At 31.8% G+C, this 15181-nt stretch overlaps 2 protein-coding genes across 2 annotated transcripts in view; one reads left to right on the top strand and one right to left on the bottom strand.

Annotated features, from left to right (window-relative positions):
* Positions 1 to 15181, top strand: part of nitr3c (novel immune-type receptor 3c) — a gene marked incomplete in the record, with an annotated part of 33865 nt that continues 18684 nt past the window's right edge. Inside the window, 6 exon segments of the mRNA NM_001007202.1 lie at positions 1 to 56; positions 369 to 722; positions 2103 to 2455; positions 3715 to 3744; positions 5521 to 5531; positions 8660 to 8670. Coding sequence (NP_001007203.1) covers positions 11 to 56; positions 369 to 722; positions 2103 to 2455; positions 3715 to 3744 — 783 coding nt within the window.
* Positions 6506 to 10749, bottom strand: nitr7b (novel immune-type receptor 7b). Its single transcript, XM_087260774.1, has 6 exons — positions 10622 to 10749; positions 8023 to 8373; positions 7868 to 7909; positions 7604 to 7735; positions 7417 to 7466; positions 6506 to 6735 (listed from the first exon to the last, which is right to left on the bottom strand). Exons 1-6 carry the CDS (start codon positions 10737 to 10739, stop codon positions 6622 to 6624), a joined length of 807 nt encoding a protein of 268 aa, XP_087116900.1. The 5' UTR covers positions 10740 to 10749; the 3' UTR covers positions 6506 to 6621.

Raw genomic sequence — 15181 nt, 5'->3', positions numbered from 1 at the left:
GTGCTGCAAAATGAGTTTACAAGGTTGTTTTACCTTCTTTCTCCTCACATTTGCATGTAAGTTTAAACTTGGGTGATAATGACAAGAAGACCACAATAAAATTTATATCAGTCAATAATGATGTTTATCATCATGTCAAACCTCTGTTTCTTTCAAGTTCAAAGGAAGATTTTTTAGCTGAACGAAACTTGTAAAAACGAAAAAATAGATACGTTTTTTATGCTTTCGTATTTGCTTTGTCCATGAAATAACATATTGTAACAATCTTTGTTTTATTACAATCACTATTGTTTGACCAAAATATTTATGATTTTTGTTTTACTTTTTTTTGTTTCCTATTGTTTATTTTATTGTTTGTGTTCTCTTAGATGGGACCTGTGGAGAAGATTTTATTCATCAGCAGCCACTGGTAGTTGCTGAACTTGGAAGCAGTGTGACTTTACCCTGTTTTCACTCTGATGACTATGTAACTACTGTTTCATGGACTAAACATTCAGCTGGCAAGAAACCACTTCTTATAGCATATTCAGATTTCAACTCAGAAAGAGTTACATATCAAAATGCCTTCAACAACACTAATCGATTCTTTATCACAATTGCAAGTGGCTCTTATAATTTAACTATCCTTCACTTGGAGAAAGAGGATTTTGCAACTTACTATTGTGTTAAGGATTTCTTGAACAGGTTAATGTTTGGAGAAGGAACGATTCTGCTGCGCAAAGGTGAGTTAATCACAGTTTTTGCATTCTGAAATTCACATAAATGTGTGTAAGGCTTTGTAACTGCAGTGGTTCAAGCCTTGGTATTGCTAAATGATTTAAGAAATGTTGTCAGCATGATGGTGTACAAACCGTACATTTCAACGCCATCTGCAAGCTTATTAATCTTACTAACGATGGAAAAAAAAGAGCAGTTAGAAAATCAAAATTGTGTTGCTATTGTGTGACTATTGCAATATGGAGCAGTAATTCACAGAATAGTTGAAAATGAAATGATTTAATAACAATATCTTTCTATGATTACTGAATTGGGAGGTTCATTTCGCTGTGGTGACCCCAGATTAACAAAGGGACTAAGCCGAAAAGAAAATGAAAGAATGAGGGTTACTCAGTTAGTCACAAAATAATTTATATTAATTGTACCCAGCTTTAATGTACCTGATAAAGATAGAGGAGAGAGAAAGAAAGAGGAGAAAGCAAGTGAGCTGAAGCAAAAAGAGATATAGTCACAGTTTTAATCCCCCAAAAAACCCACAACTGTACATTTCTTTTTCAGCCACCTTCTCTAATCTTACACCAACATTGAAATTGCAGTTACAATAACTAAATATGTAGGAGATTGTTGCTCTTGTGTGACTATATTGTATTGCAAAAAGGAGCAGTTTAACTCCATTAATATTAAATCAAAATTAATTTACAGAATACTTAAACATGAAATTATTTAATAATAGTAAGTTATGAAATAAATGTATGAGGTAATAGAACCCAGCTTTAACGTGTAAAGTTATGATAGAAAGGCAAAGAGAAAAACAGAAAGCAAGAGAGCCAAAGCAAAAGAGGCAGTCACAGTTCACTCCCTTTTTTGCTTTCTATTTCTAAAAACCTAAGAAGTAACCAAAAACTCATATCAGAGGCATTCACTAATACACACGTCAGCCTACAGATCTGGGGTCTCATGAACTGTATAGAACTCTGCGTAGAACCTTTCTAAAAGTGAACATCTGCCAGAACAAATTTTAATTGTTTTACTAATGATTATGGTTAATAAAATGATTTATAGTGGTTCAAATAAGTCAATATTTAAGTTAAATATGTTTTCTTTGAGTTTACTTAAAGCTGTGCATATTCTCCCATCAAGTTTGGTTTGTATAGATTATAAACTTTGCATGTGAAATGGCATGCTAATGTTTCCACCTGTTTTGTGCAAATGCCATGTTTACAGTATATATGAGACACCAGATATTTATTAGCACTTCTGTGCCTTTTGAAATTTGTAATGAGCCCTTTTGGTAAAAAAGAAAAGTTTGCAATAAACAAATGCCCATGATCATTTGCACATCTATTGCATATTAATATATTTACAGAATGTTTCATGTATTTCAGAAACTGACAGAATTAGCAGCACGTCTGTTATCCAGCAGCCTGTGTCTGACAGACTTCATCCAGGAGATTCAGTGACCCTGCAGTGTTCGGTCAGCAGTCACATCTGTGCTGGACATTACAGAGTCTATTGGTTTAAACACTCATCAGGATATTCTCAACCAGGGATCATTTACACTCATGATAACCGGAGCGATCAGTGTTTGAAAAGTTCAGAGAAGAGCTCTTTTGTTCAGAGTTGTGTTTATAGTCTCTCTCAGACTGAACTCACTACATCTGATGCTGGAGTTTATTACTGTGCCGTTGACACATGTGGGAAGATACACTTTGGAAATGGGACCAAGTTGACTATTGAAGGTACAAAAAAGTTTCAGACAAATCAAATAATACATCAAATTAACACCTAAATCAATATAATCATTTGCTAATTTTCAGCTTCCTTCTTTTGGAATCCAGTTGCTGTCATCCTGTTTACAATAAGTGTAACATCCATTGTTGTGAACATAGTTTTGGTGATTCAAAAGAATCGGAGAAAAGGTAAATATACATAAGTTTTAAATATATATATAAAAAAACAATTATTACAAAATACAAAACTACATATCCCTGTGTGAAAGTGTTTGTCCCCTATCCCTAATAACTGGTTTGGAGGGGTTTGAGCCTGAACTGCCTTTTTAATGTCATTCCACAACATCTCATTTGGATTTAGGTCAGGACTTTGACTAGGCCACTCCAGGGTCTTAATTTAGTTTTTTTATCAGTCATTCAAAAGTGGACTTGCTGGTGTGCTTTGGGCCATTGTCCTGCTGTAGAACTCAAGTTTGCTTCAGCTTGAGGTCACTAACAGATGGCTGGGCATTCATATAAATATTTGAGTTTGCTTGATGATCAGAAACATTAAGGATGATAAACATAAACATTAAAGATTTGATAAACATGCAAAAAAAAAAGAAAGAAAGAAAGAAAAGTGTAAGCCGGCAAACACTTTCCACACCACTGTGTATGTATATATGGTATTCTACTTAGACATTTAGACCAGTGATCTGTACGTTTATCTCATTACTGTATGTTCCACAGAAACTACAGAACATCTCAGAAGCCAGATAAATCAGGTGATTGTCATTCTAATAGTAATCATTAATAATCATTAATCAGGTAATTAATAATTCCTTAAAATTCTAGAGAATGAAAAATAATGTTTTATAGGCATGTTGCTATATTGTCTGCATATTGTCAACATGAAAAATTTTACTTCAGGAAAACACTTATGTATATCAAGTTTAACACCTAAATTAAAGTTTATTTTCACAAAGAACTATTTATTTAAAAAATGTAAATATATTTATATTTTCCCATATGTATTTATTTTATTCATCAATATTAAAATTGTAATGTTGTGGAATACAATTTAAAAATAACTTTTTATTTGAATATATTTTTAAAAATGTATTTAATATATACACTAGCACATTGAGTTTTAAGCATTATTCCATTTCATTACGCCATTCAATGTCACATTCAGAACTCATTACTTTTTAAAATATAGGTATTTTTTTTGTAACAGTGAAAATCCACTGAATATTTTTTTTCTGTGGCATTTCTTCCTCTGTAGATTGAAACAGATGACCTAAATTATGCTGCCCTGCACTTTTCCAAAACAAAGCCAACCACCTCGAGAAGATCTTCAATGAAAACCATCCAGGAAACCATTTATTCAGAGACCACAGTACATTAGCTGAGACCATTACTAATGATGAGACATTATTGCTTTTGTTCTATCACAATCTGTGTTGTTGTTCAAGTTAATTAACAAGTTCTTTATGTAGCTTTATATAATTTTAATTTCAGTTTATTGCATATATTTTTCATCTGTAAATATCAGCAGAAGTAACACGAATAGAAATAAAAATGCTGCCTGGGACTGTCCGTTATTTTCTATATCAGTCTTTTTTTTCTTTTCTTTGTTTGCTTATGCACTATAACTATATATCTATGCACTATATATATATATATATACACACACACACACACACACACAGTTGAAGTCAGACTTATAAGCCCCCTTTGAATTTTTTGTTTTTAAATATTTCCCAAATTAAGTTTAACAGAGCAAGGACATTTTGACAGTATGTCTGATAATATTTTTTCTTCTAGAAAACAAATGTATTTGTTGTATTTCGACTAGAATAAAAGCAGGTTTTAATTTTTCAAAAACTTTTTTTCTGATAGTCTACAGGACACACCATCATTCTACAATAACTTGCCTAATTACCCTAACCTGCCTAGTTCACCTAATTAACCTAGTTAAACCTTTAAATGTCACTTTAAGCTGTATAGAAGTGTCTTGAAAAATATCTTGTCAAATATTATTTACTTTCATCATGACATAGATAAAATAAATAAGTTAAAAGAAATGATTTAATAAAACTATTTTTAGATGTGTAGAAGAAATCTTCTCTCTGTTAAACAGAAATTGAGGAAAAATAAAAACAGGGGTGCTAATAATTCAGGTAGGCTAAAAGAATATTTTTCCCCAATTTCTGTTTAACAGAGAAAAAAAAAATTCAACACATTTCTAAACACAATAGTTTTAATAACTCATCTCTAATAACTGATTTATTTTATCTTTGCCTTGAAAACAATAAATAATATCTAGACACTTCTATGCAGCTAAAAGTGACATTTAAAGGCGTAACTAGGTTAATTAGGTTAACTAGGCAGGTTATGTTAATTACGTAAGTTGTCGTATAAGGATGGTTGTTCTGGAGACTGTCAAAAAAATATAAAGAGGCTAATAATTTTGACCCTGAAATGGCTTTTAAAAAACTAAAAACTGCTTTTAATCTGGCCGAAATAAAACAAATAAGACTTTCTCCAGAAGAAGAAAAACATCAGACATACAGTGAAAATTTCCTTGCTCTGTTAAACATCATTTGGCAAATATTTAAAAAAGAAAAAAAAAATCACAAGGGGGCTAATAATTCTGACTTTAACTGTATATATAATTTTATCATTAGATGTACATTATACATGAGAGAACCATCTTCTGATTCATTTCCCAACAAAGCTGCACTGCTGTAGCTGATAGGTAAGATTGTGAAATCGTTAGGAGTTATAAAACACTTAAAATCTGAAATACTATGTATTATCATTTGCTGAATCATATTTGGACAAGAAAACATTATTTTAAGCATTGCTTTTCTCATTAATCTGACTTTTTTTACTTCATTTTTTCTCCTAGTTTTTTAAATGTATAGTAGTCATAAATATTGATCTATCACATCTTCTCCAGATTTAATCAATTTATGCAACTGACCTTAATGCAGCAGTTTGAACTGTTAACATATTCATGAATTTGGTGGATTCTTTATCTGAAATGGACTTACATTGCATTGAAGGTGCAGTACACATTTTGTAATTTCCTCCTTACTCAGAATTAAAGGTACAGAAGCTGTCACTGGGGTGGTACCCTTTCAAAAGGTACATATTTGTACCTGAAGGGTCCATAATGGTACCTCAAAGGTACTTCTTAGGTACATTTGGGCACTAATGTGCACCTTTGAGGTACCACTTTGTACTGATTGGGTACAAATTAGTATCTTTTGAAAAGGTACTGCCCCAGTGACAGCTCCTGTATCTTTATTTCTGAGAGTGTAGGAAATAAACTTACAGCCTGAGCTACAGAAAGGCCATATATAATGATATTCAGGAAGGGCATTCAGAGGTGTCATTTAGTTTGACATTGATAAAATTGAACCAATTGGACTTTATGGTGTATATAGTTAGTACTCAGTTACCCTATTTAAAGAAAACAGTCAGAAATCTGTATGAATGACTGTGGATGGTTCTGAAAGTGTTGCAACATACTGATATATTTTCTGTTTCACCAAAGTCTTTTCTTACTGGTGGAGTGGCTGGGCTTTAAAATTTAGTTCTAACTTCTTGCATACTGACGAATCACGGATAAAAACAATAGCTTTTTTCTTTGTATTTAACATAATAGAGCAAAAGAATGATTAGCATTTTGATTTTGGTAATTTGGTTTTTCTTCATGACAAAAATCATGTTTGTATACACAAATGATACAAATGGATTTGCCTTTTAAAAAATAAATAATTAAAATGATATGAAAAGTTCATTGTTTACTGATTTAAATAATATTAAACAGTTTTATTGATAAACTGAATGGTTACATATCATATATACATATAAAACATGAATAAATAAATTATAAATTAAATTTTCAATTATTTTGTAACAATTTAGGGGTTGTATTAATTTCAGTTAATGTATTTACTAACATCAACACAATGTATAATACATAAATTACAATATTTGTTCATGTTAGTTAACATAAGTTAATGAAAATGCATTCGGCCATTGTCGTTTCATGTTAACTCAATGTCTTTTGCATATAGAGAGATTAAGTCAAGTGAGTCTAGACACCAGTAAGCTGCAGTTACTGTTATTAACATGTGGTTTAGCACAGGCAGAGTTTCACTTGTGTTTTGTTATTGTTTGATCACCGAGTGGCAGCATAAACAACATTTGGCTCCACCGTGCTCATGCTTCTTACTGGTCTTCTGCTCTTCTTGTCTAAGTTAAGAGCTGCATAGTTCAGGTCTTCATCTTGCTCCTGGCAACACAAAAAAAAAACATACTTTGCAATCAACAAACAAGCAAAGTTTAATTATCCTAATTATTGTCTGCTTTCTACAATAATTGTCTGACATTTTACACTGCTTGGCTGTTTGGATTTAGGTGAACACTTAAGTCTTATATAGAATTTCTGTTGAAAAACTAACAATAGAAATCATTATTAGAAGTTCTTATGTAAAACAAAAATACAAACCATCAAATTTACAACATTAAAGTGTGTGTTGGGGCATAATCCAGTGGGTTTTATATAATGAAATGTCCTGGAAATTAAATAATTTATCTGGAATGACTTTTTTTTAAATCTCAAACACTGTAAAAAATCAAATCAGTTATTATAATTGGTTTTACAAATGTAAGTGGATTGAACATAAAACAAGATTTGTGTTGATTTAGCTCATTTTAAATAAGTAGTTTAAACAAATAGCAAAATCATTTTTTGAGTGAAATGCCAGAATTTTTTTTTAATTTATGCACAGGAACTTTTCATAATCTAAAGAGCCTTTTTGGTCCTTTTGAATTGAAAAGATTCCAGGAATGTTAAAGGTTTCTCATGGAAACATTGATAATAAGAACTAAGAGTAGTGGTTATGAATTGATTTCTTAACTCATCAGGAATTGTCTTGTTCCTTTTATTAGAAACATATTAAATTTATATTACCTTGTGCTGCAGCTGTTTGTTCATCTTTTTGTTTTTACTGTGCTTCACCTCTAAGAAAAAACAAGACAGGAAATATATTTTTTATTGTCTCATTAATTACTGATATGGTAATATCAATATGTTATACTGGCTGTATTAGAAATGAGTTAAATGTTTCCTTATGTGCTATAGTGTGTTGTTCACACACCTTTTTTCTTCTTCTTCAATTTCTTCAGCTTGATTAAGACTACAATAGCGAAAACAGTGGGAAGCAAAATGAAGCCGCTCGAGATCAGTGTCAGCATGTAAAAGAAATGGCAGGATGTCTCTTCAGTTGTTCCTGTTAAAACCATTCAGGTAATCAAAAACAAAAAGACAGAAAGAGAAAAATAAAGAGAACAAAATTACTATCGCATAACAGAAAATTTAAAGAACAAAGGACCATTTTTTTATGCGTTTGTTAGACACATACCATTATCCGTATTTGCAATTTCTATATTAGAGCGATTTGTTACTTTGAAGATAAAAAAACAAACAAACAAACAAGTAAATAATTAATCAACAGCAAATAATATTATTGTAATAAATTAAAGATGCTAATAGATCAAATGAAGATTTGAATACTACCATTTACTACCACTAACTGTATTTGGTCGTGAAACTTCATGTGGTTTTTGATAAAACTTCCACAGTAAAATGTTCCAGAGTCAGAAACATCCACGCTGATAATCCTCAGTGTAGAAAACGTTGCATTCACTGACATCTCTATACGAGTCTTCTGAAATCCATTCAAATATGTGGAGTCAGCAGGATTCAGGCCAACATATTGAGTAACAATACAGAGTGGCAGAGAATCATCTGTCTGCTTGAACCAGGCTAAATAACTGGACTCTTTCAGGATGTTTGAACACAGAAGAGAAACGTTAGTCCCGCTGTACACTGTTTCCATGAAAGCTGCATGTTTTACAAAGATGATACCTAAAAGTAAAGCACAGCATGTTATACACTGTAAACATATCCATAAAATTATGTAACTGTATTTTGTGATTCATGTTTTTATTTTTATATTTTCTATTTTTTTATGCTTTTGAATTGCATTATTGAAACTTTTTTTGTCTTCCAACAACTTTTAACCTTGAAAATGTCTAAAAATTGTAATACTTTAATAGTTTGATATATTGTCTGCTCCTGTGTTGTATATTACACTACAAAAAATTGTAATAAACTTCCAGAACATTTTCCGTTATTTTAAAGACGTATTTCTCTCTATATTATTTATTATACATTATATTATTTCAAACAACTAAAATGTCAATTAAAGTCACTTTGCTAAGCTGTAGAGTTGAATTTTCAGCAAAAATCAACAGAGCAGAAATCAAGCTCCCATTATACAATTCACAACTGCAAGTAAAAGGAAAACAAAACTTAATTAACAGATATTTTTTACAATGTTAAAAATAGAAAAAGATGTTGACTGAAACTTAAAATTAGCTGCATCTGAACACAATGTTACAAAATGTAAATATATTCTGTATGATCCAGAGTATATTCTTTCTGTGTACTGTAGTAGTGGCCCAGAAGGGATGTCTGTAGGGGACATTTGCTCTATATCTGCATTTAAAGACCCTACAAAGTCAAGTTTTTATGGGGTTTTCAGTTTTAATGGGAAAGGATAGTGGAGATTATTGACAGGAAAGTTTGGGAAGCAGTCAGTGTGTGAGGGGAAGGATTGGAAAAAGACCTTGAGTCTCGAATTCGGGTCACTTTTTAACAGCAGTGCCATGTGTTGATGCACTAACTCTAACCTATTGGTGCCGACCCTACAAAATTTTATACGAAATTTGACTGACAGAATTATTTGTTGGAAAAGAAAGCAATATGGAATATGGATTTTCATAGGACTGTGGCAAAAGAAACGTGCTAAAAAAGCAGGAGTATAATCGGTTTATTTTAATCATTTTATTTTTCTCTTTTGTATTTAACCCTTGTATACTGCATTTCTCAATAAGCACATATATCTGCAACTGCAACAATTGAAACCACGAAATACGCAATAGGCTTTAAGGTATATTCATTCATTCATTTTTTTTTCTGCTTAGTCCCTATATTAATCAGGGGTTGCCACAGTGGAATGAACCGCCAACTTAACCAGCACATGATTTACGCAGCGGATGCCCTTCCAGCTGCAACCCATCACTGGGAAACACCCATACACTCATTCACACACTACGGACAATTTAGCTTACTCAATTCAATTGTAGCGCATGTCTTTGGACTGTGAAGGAAGCCGGAGCATTCGAAGGAAACCCACGCAAACACAGGGAGAACATGCAAACTCTACATAGAAATGTCAACTGACCCAGCCAAGGCTTGAACCAGGGACCTTCTTGCTGTGAGGCGACAGCATTACCCACTTCGCCACTGCGCTGCCCCTAATAGTTCACTCAAAAATTAAAATCGCCTCATCATTTATACTCTCTCATGTGTCTCTCTCTTGAGTTTCTTTCTTCTGTTGAACACAAAAGAAGAGGTTTTAAAGAATGCTGCTTGCACCCATTGACTAGAAAAAAGTACCAGCATTTCAAGTATCAGTATTTTATTTTGTGTTCAACAGAAGAAATAAACCCAAACGGGTTTAGTAATTGATGGCAGAATCTTCATTTTTGGGGGAACTATTCCTTTTAAAACATACATCAACATTAAATTAATATGCCTTTACAAATGCAAAGGTCATTTTTAAATGCTATAGCTTAAAAGAAGATACTATAAACAAAGCTGGTGTTGTTAAAAAAAAATCAAAAAATGTGACACATTTCCCAAATCTGACTTAAAATATACCTTTTTGAGCTCCCCAAGAACAAAAAAACAACATTAGAGTTGTTAAATGATCTAATAATGTAGAATATAAAATAATATAAATGATGATATAACGCGAGTTTATGAACTATTGCTTTATAAACTGAAGTAAATCCTAAAAGATGTATTTTGAAGATGTCAGATTTTGACTTTTTGATAAAAACATGGCAACTTTTAAAATCAATTATTAAGAAAAGTATAATGATAGCTGTAATTAAATACATAACTATAATGTATGCTTTTGTCAGGTATTGCATATAGTAGTCATATTATTTTTTATTACTGTATACTTTATTTAAATTTATGGCAAACATGATCTTTCTGTTTCAGTGTCCCGTGCTCAAGATAAATATTGTAAAAGTGTATTTACCCATTAAAAAGAGCATCAGCGGATGTAGTCCAGACAAATTCATGTTTACGTTCCAGTCGAATCGATTGAACTGAGAACATTGAGCTTTATTTATGAGAAGGGGGTGTGGCTTTAACATTACATGCTCCATCTCTATTAAAGCAGGATGCATTCTACACTGTAAAGATGACCTTCAAATAAAGTCTAGGGGGTTGTCTAAAGTTGGTTGCATTTTTAGAATATAATACAAATAAAATGTTAGTTTTTTTATTTCTTTTTTAAAGATAGTCTTTGTTTTGTTTGCAAAGAGTTTTACCTTATGTGTGTATATATATGTATATGTATGTATATATATATATATATATATATATATATATATATATATATATATATATATATATATATATATATATATATATATATATATATACTATAGTAAGTAAAAAAACATTAAGAAATTGTGAAATTATTAATTCAAAAATGACATTTGATGTTTGTTCAAGCTACTTGTCTAATATGAGCTGATATAACAATTATTTTTTTTCAAGCGACAACTAAATTGTTTTGTGTTCAATCCACTTAAATTTGTAAAAAACAAACAAAAAAATAAGTTTCATTCCTCCATGTTGCCCCTGTCTATAGTGTACATGTACAACAAATAATCAAGTTTAGATAAAAATAAGCCAGTTCATTGTTGTTCAGTGTATTTTAATAACTCACTTTTGTAAACATCCCATTGGAAAATCTAATGGCATTTTTGCTATTACATGTATATTACCAATCAATTAATTGAAATAAAAGTCAGCCAATAAGTAGAGACATTACTGTCACAGTTTCATTCATTCATTCATTCATTTTCTTGTCGGCTTATTAATTTATTAATATTGGGGTCGCTTATTAATTTATTAATCTGGGGTCGCCACAGCAGAATGAACCGCCAACTTATCCAGCGCATGATTTACATAGCAGATGCCCTTTCAGCCGCAACCCATCTCTGGGAAACATCCACACACACAAATTCACACACACACACTCATGCACTACGGACAATTTAGCCTACCCAATTCACCTATAGAGCGTGTCTTTGAACTGTGGGGGAAACCGGAGCACCCGGAGGAAACCCACGCGAAGGCAGGGAGAACATGCAAACTCCACACAGAAACGCCAACTGAGCCGAGGATCGACCCAGCGACCATCTTGCTATGAGGCGACAGCACTACCTACTGCGTTGCCTGTCACAGTTTCATTATTAATAAATGTGTTTAGCAGTAAGAGCTGGCTGTAGATATTAGGCCTGTGTTGCATTTCATAGCATAAATTTGCTAAAAAGATTTAGATAAATATAAAGCACATGAATAATTCATGTTTATTCAACATTGAGGAATCCACAATGTACAGTGAATACATATAACTGAAATATATTAGGGTATGAATATTATATTAAAAGAAAAAATTGCATCATCATTAAATAAATTGCATGTATGTAACTAATTATTCTCATTAGATTTTTTTTAGAGATATGTTAACACAGTGATTGCAGGCCGTCCACACCACAGACCACAATGATCATGCTAGAACTAAAGCAACCTTTCACCAAATTAAATGGCTGGGGTTGGAAACAAAGTATCATTTCCTGTAGGGACTGACAGGAAGTAGCAGTTCAGAACAGAATGAGGTCTGGTAAGGTGAACTTCAGCAAACAAACAGATACATGTACAGTCCAGTTATTGTCCAGTTTATATTTGAAACTGCTGTTTAGTTTTATTAATTACCACTTTTTAAGTGCAGCTGCATGTGGTTTGGTCTGGTATTGATTGTTTAACACTATCAGGCAATTGTTAAACTAAAAAAAGCAATTAGTTTCTTTACTTTAAAAAAGTGTTTAAACTCCATCTTAGAAATGTTAAGGTGACTTATTTTTGATAATTATGCACATATAGTTCATTTATTTAATAATTGTAAGGCAACAGGTTTACTCACATTTTTAAGTACAAGTAACCAATTGCTTTTAAATTACTGAAGTCATTTTTGTCACCAAACAAACAAAAAGTCCCTATATTCAAAAATATGTTTTATTATGTTTAACCAATATTTGTGAGTAGTATCAAGCAGTTCAATGCCATCAACGTTTATTAAAAATGCAAAAAATAACTGCACTTTTATCAATAACGTTATCAATATCTGTGTTTTAGGTCAAACAAACTCCATATGAATGTGAAAAATTAACTATACAGTATCATAAAGTTCTTTAAATGATTTTATTTTCATTTCACATTACATTTAAATGTACATTTTAACAAATTAATATTTTAACAAACACTAATTCTTGTATCCTAAACTTAAAACCTGTATCTTATGTTATGTTTGATTTATAATAATCAAAATAGGTGTATATTATTGTGCATGTTAATAGAAAAAAAATCACTTAAACAGCCTTAGATTATTCGTGTCAGGTAGTATTATATTTAATAATAATTCAAAATAAGGTCAGCGCAGTGGGTAGGACAATCGCCTCAGAGCAAGAAGGTTGCTGGTTCGAGCCCTATAGACCCTATCGAGACAATAATAAGATATATTAATAATAAATACTACTAATAATAATATAAATAATAATATGCATAATAATAATTATCAAATGCTGTTTAAGACAGTTACAGTATAGTGTGTATGTGTGTGTGTTTTATCTAATGCTGGTAGAAACTGTTGCATTAAACTTTACACACTTGTGGTTTTAGACTATGAGCTCAGGCCACTCACAGTCACCCAATAAGAATGAGGAGCTGCTGTGGTTGAAAGTTTCCACGGAAGCGCTTCTGATTAAAGTGTGATAGCAGCTCGCTCAAGTGCAGCGCTGTGCCATTTGACCTCATGCTTTAATCTGGTGACATTAGATAAAAGGCCCACAATGTAGCATAACAAATACATAATTTTTAAATGTCACAGATCAGGGCATAAAGTATTCATATGATCAAAATCTAATATGTGAAAGTGTCAAAAGTATGATTTCAGCACCATGGACAGAGACACAGTATTAGGCTTTATTTTCTTTCATTTTTATCATTCTACACTTGAACAAACAAGATTTTAAAAAATTATATTTAAGATTTCCTTAATTCTGCAAATCAGATCTAACTACTTTTATTATTTTTAAAACTTATTATTAATGTGATCTATATGCTAACAGAGCACAACAGTGATGAAATGTGCATTCAAAATATATTTGCATTTAAATTTAGTCTCGTTGTTTCACCAGTATGGATAATTTTGATAACATCACTCTTCACTTCTCTTTGTTTTTTTTAGACCAGTAATGTAAACAAAATGTCACTGGCTATTTTTAAAAGTGGGAGGAGCTGCTCATTAAGCCCCGCCCATTTCCCTAACTGTGTGCAATCTTTTTTTGATTTACAAAGTTGTTTCATCACCAGAGCTGAGCCTCGAGTTGATGTAAAACACTGACACTGTAATTAGGAAAATTAGTCATCATAAACAATAATATGCAAAGTATTATTTTATATGTTCAGCCAGCAGTTTTGGGTAGTTTGCTTTGGATTGTGTGCTGCAAAGTGTCCATGAAAGCCTCCAAAAGATGTGGTTAGTAATCAGTTGTTGATTCATCTGAGTAATCTTATTTACCACATGGGGAAATTGGCCTTTGCTTGGATGGTACTTGTATGACTTTCATGTTAAAATGGTTGACTGGACATTTTTCCAGCATGTGCTATAGACTGCACTAGTGCTCACACACTTTTTCAGCAGTAATGAATTCTTCTCGTTCATTATTCCCATGAGGATTTTTTTTTTAGTTCTCAAAGTAAGGGGTTTTTAGTTTTATAAGCCATGATCTCAACCAACTAGGCTTTTAGGTAAATATGCAGTGTGTTTGTGTGTGTGAACATGTATATTGAGAACAGGTGTGGAGGACTATATAAAGAAGAGATTACAAGCATATAAAAATGATTACACTTTCGGCTTAGGCCCCATCATTGCATTTGCATCAGTGTGATATTTATTAACTCAAATATAAGACAAACGCCTTGTTTTTTTTTGTTGTTGTTCTGCATTATGCATATTACTGTTCAACTGTATTAAATATAAGACACAAAACTGATTGAATTGTACAAAAACAATAAAATTTTAACAAAAATGTTTTTAAAAATGTTGAAATAATGTGAACAGATGAATTCAGAAAAATAACAACAACCACGGAGCTCACATTAGTTATCAAAACAATTAGCTATGATTAAAAACAGTTTTACTACAAAAATGTTTGTTTTTCCTGAAGCTGTTCCACTCTATTTAAAATATTATTACTCTCTGAACTGCGCAGCTCAATACTAATTTTATTTTAGCACTATTAAATACAATTATAGCTAAAAGGAGGCATTGCTTAAACCACATGATTATGCACACGCAATACAACGTGTCTACGAATGAAAATTGTTAACAGCATCACTTCCTGTAGAGCAGCAACAGAGAGAAACTGCTCAGTACAGAGTGCTAAGAGCTGCTGTGAACTTCAGCGGACCACCGCTAACTTCTACCTGTTAAGGGCTATTATGCTGTTATAAACAACTCTTT

This window comes from Danio rerio, chromosome 7 (assembly GCF_052040795.2).
Source record: "Danio rerio strain M-AB ecotype USA chromosome 7, GRCz13ab, whole genome shotgun sequence".
In the NCBI taxonomy this organism is placed as follows: Eukaryota; Metazoa; Chordata; class Actinopteri; order Cypriniformes; family Danionidae; genus Danio; species Danio rerio.
This window is presented reverse-complemented; position numbering and strand designations above follow the sequence as displayed.

Excerpts from the sequence above, each read along its gene's own strand:
- nitr7b (XM_087260774.1), bottom strand. The coding sequence starts at position 10,739 with ATGTTAAAGCCACACCCCCTTCTCATAAATAAAGCTCAATGTTCTCAG. Across the intron at positions 8,374-10,621 it reads GCTGATGCTCTTTTTAATGG|GTATCATCTTTGTAAAACAT; the intron begins GTAAATACACTT and ends CTTTACTTTTAG. Across the intron at positions 7,910-8,022 it reads ACAGTTAGTGGTAGTAAATG|TAACAAATCGCTCTAATATA; the intron begins GTAGTATTCAAA and ends TTATCTTCAAAG.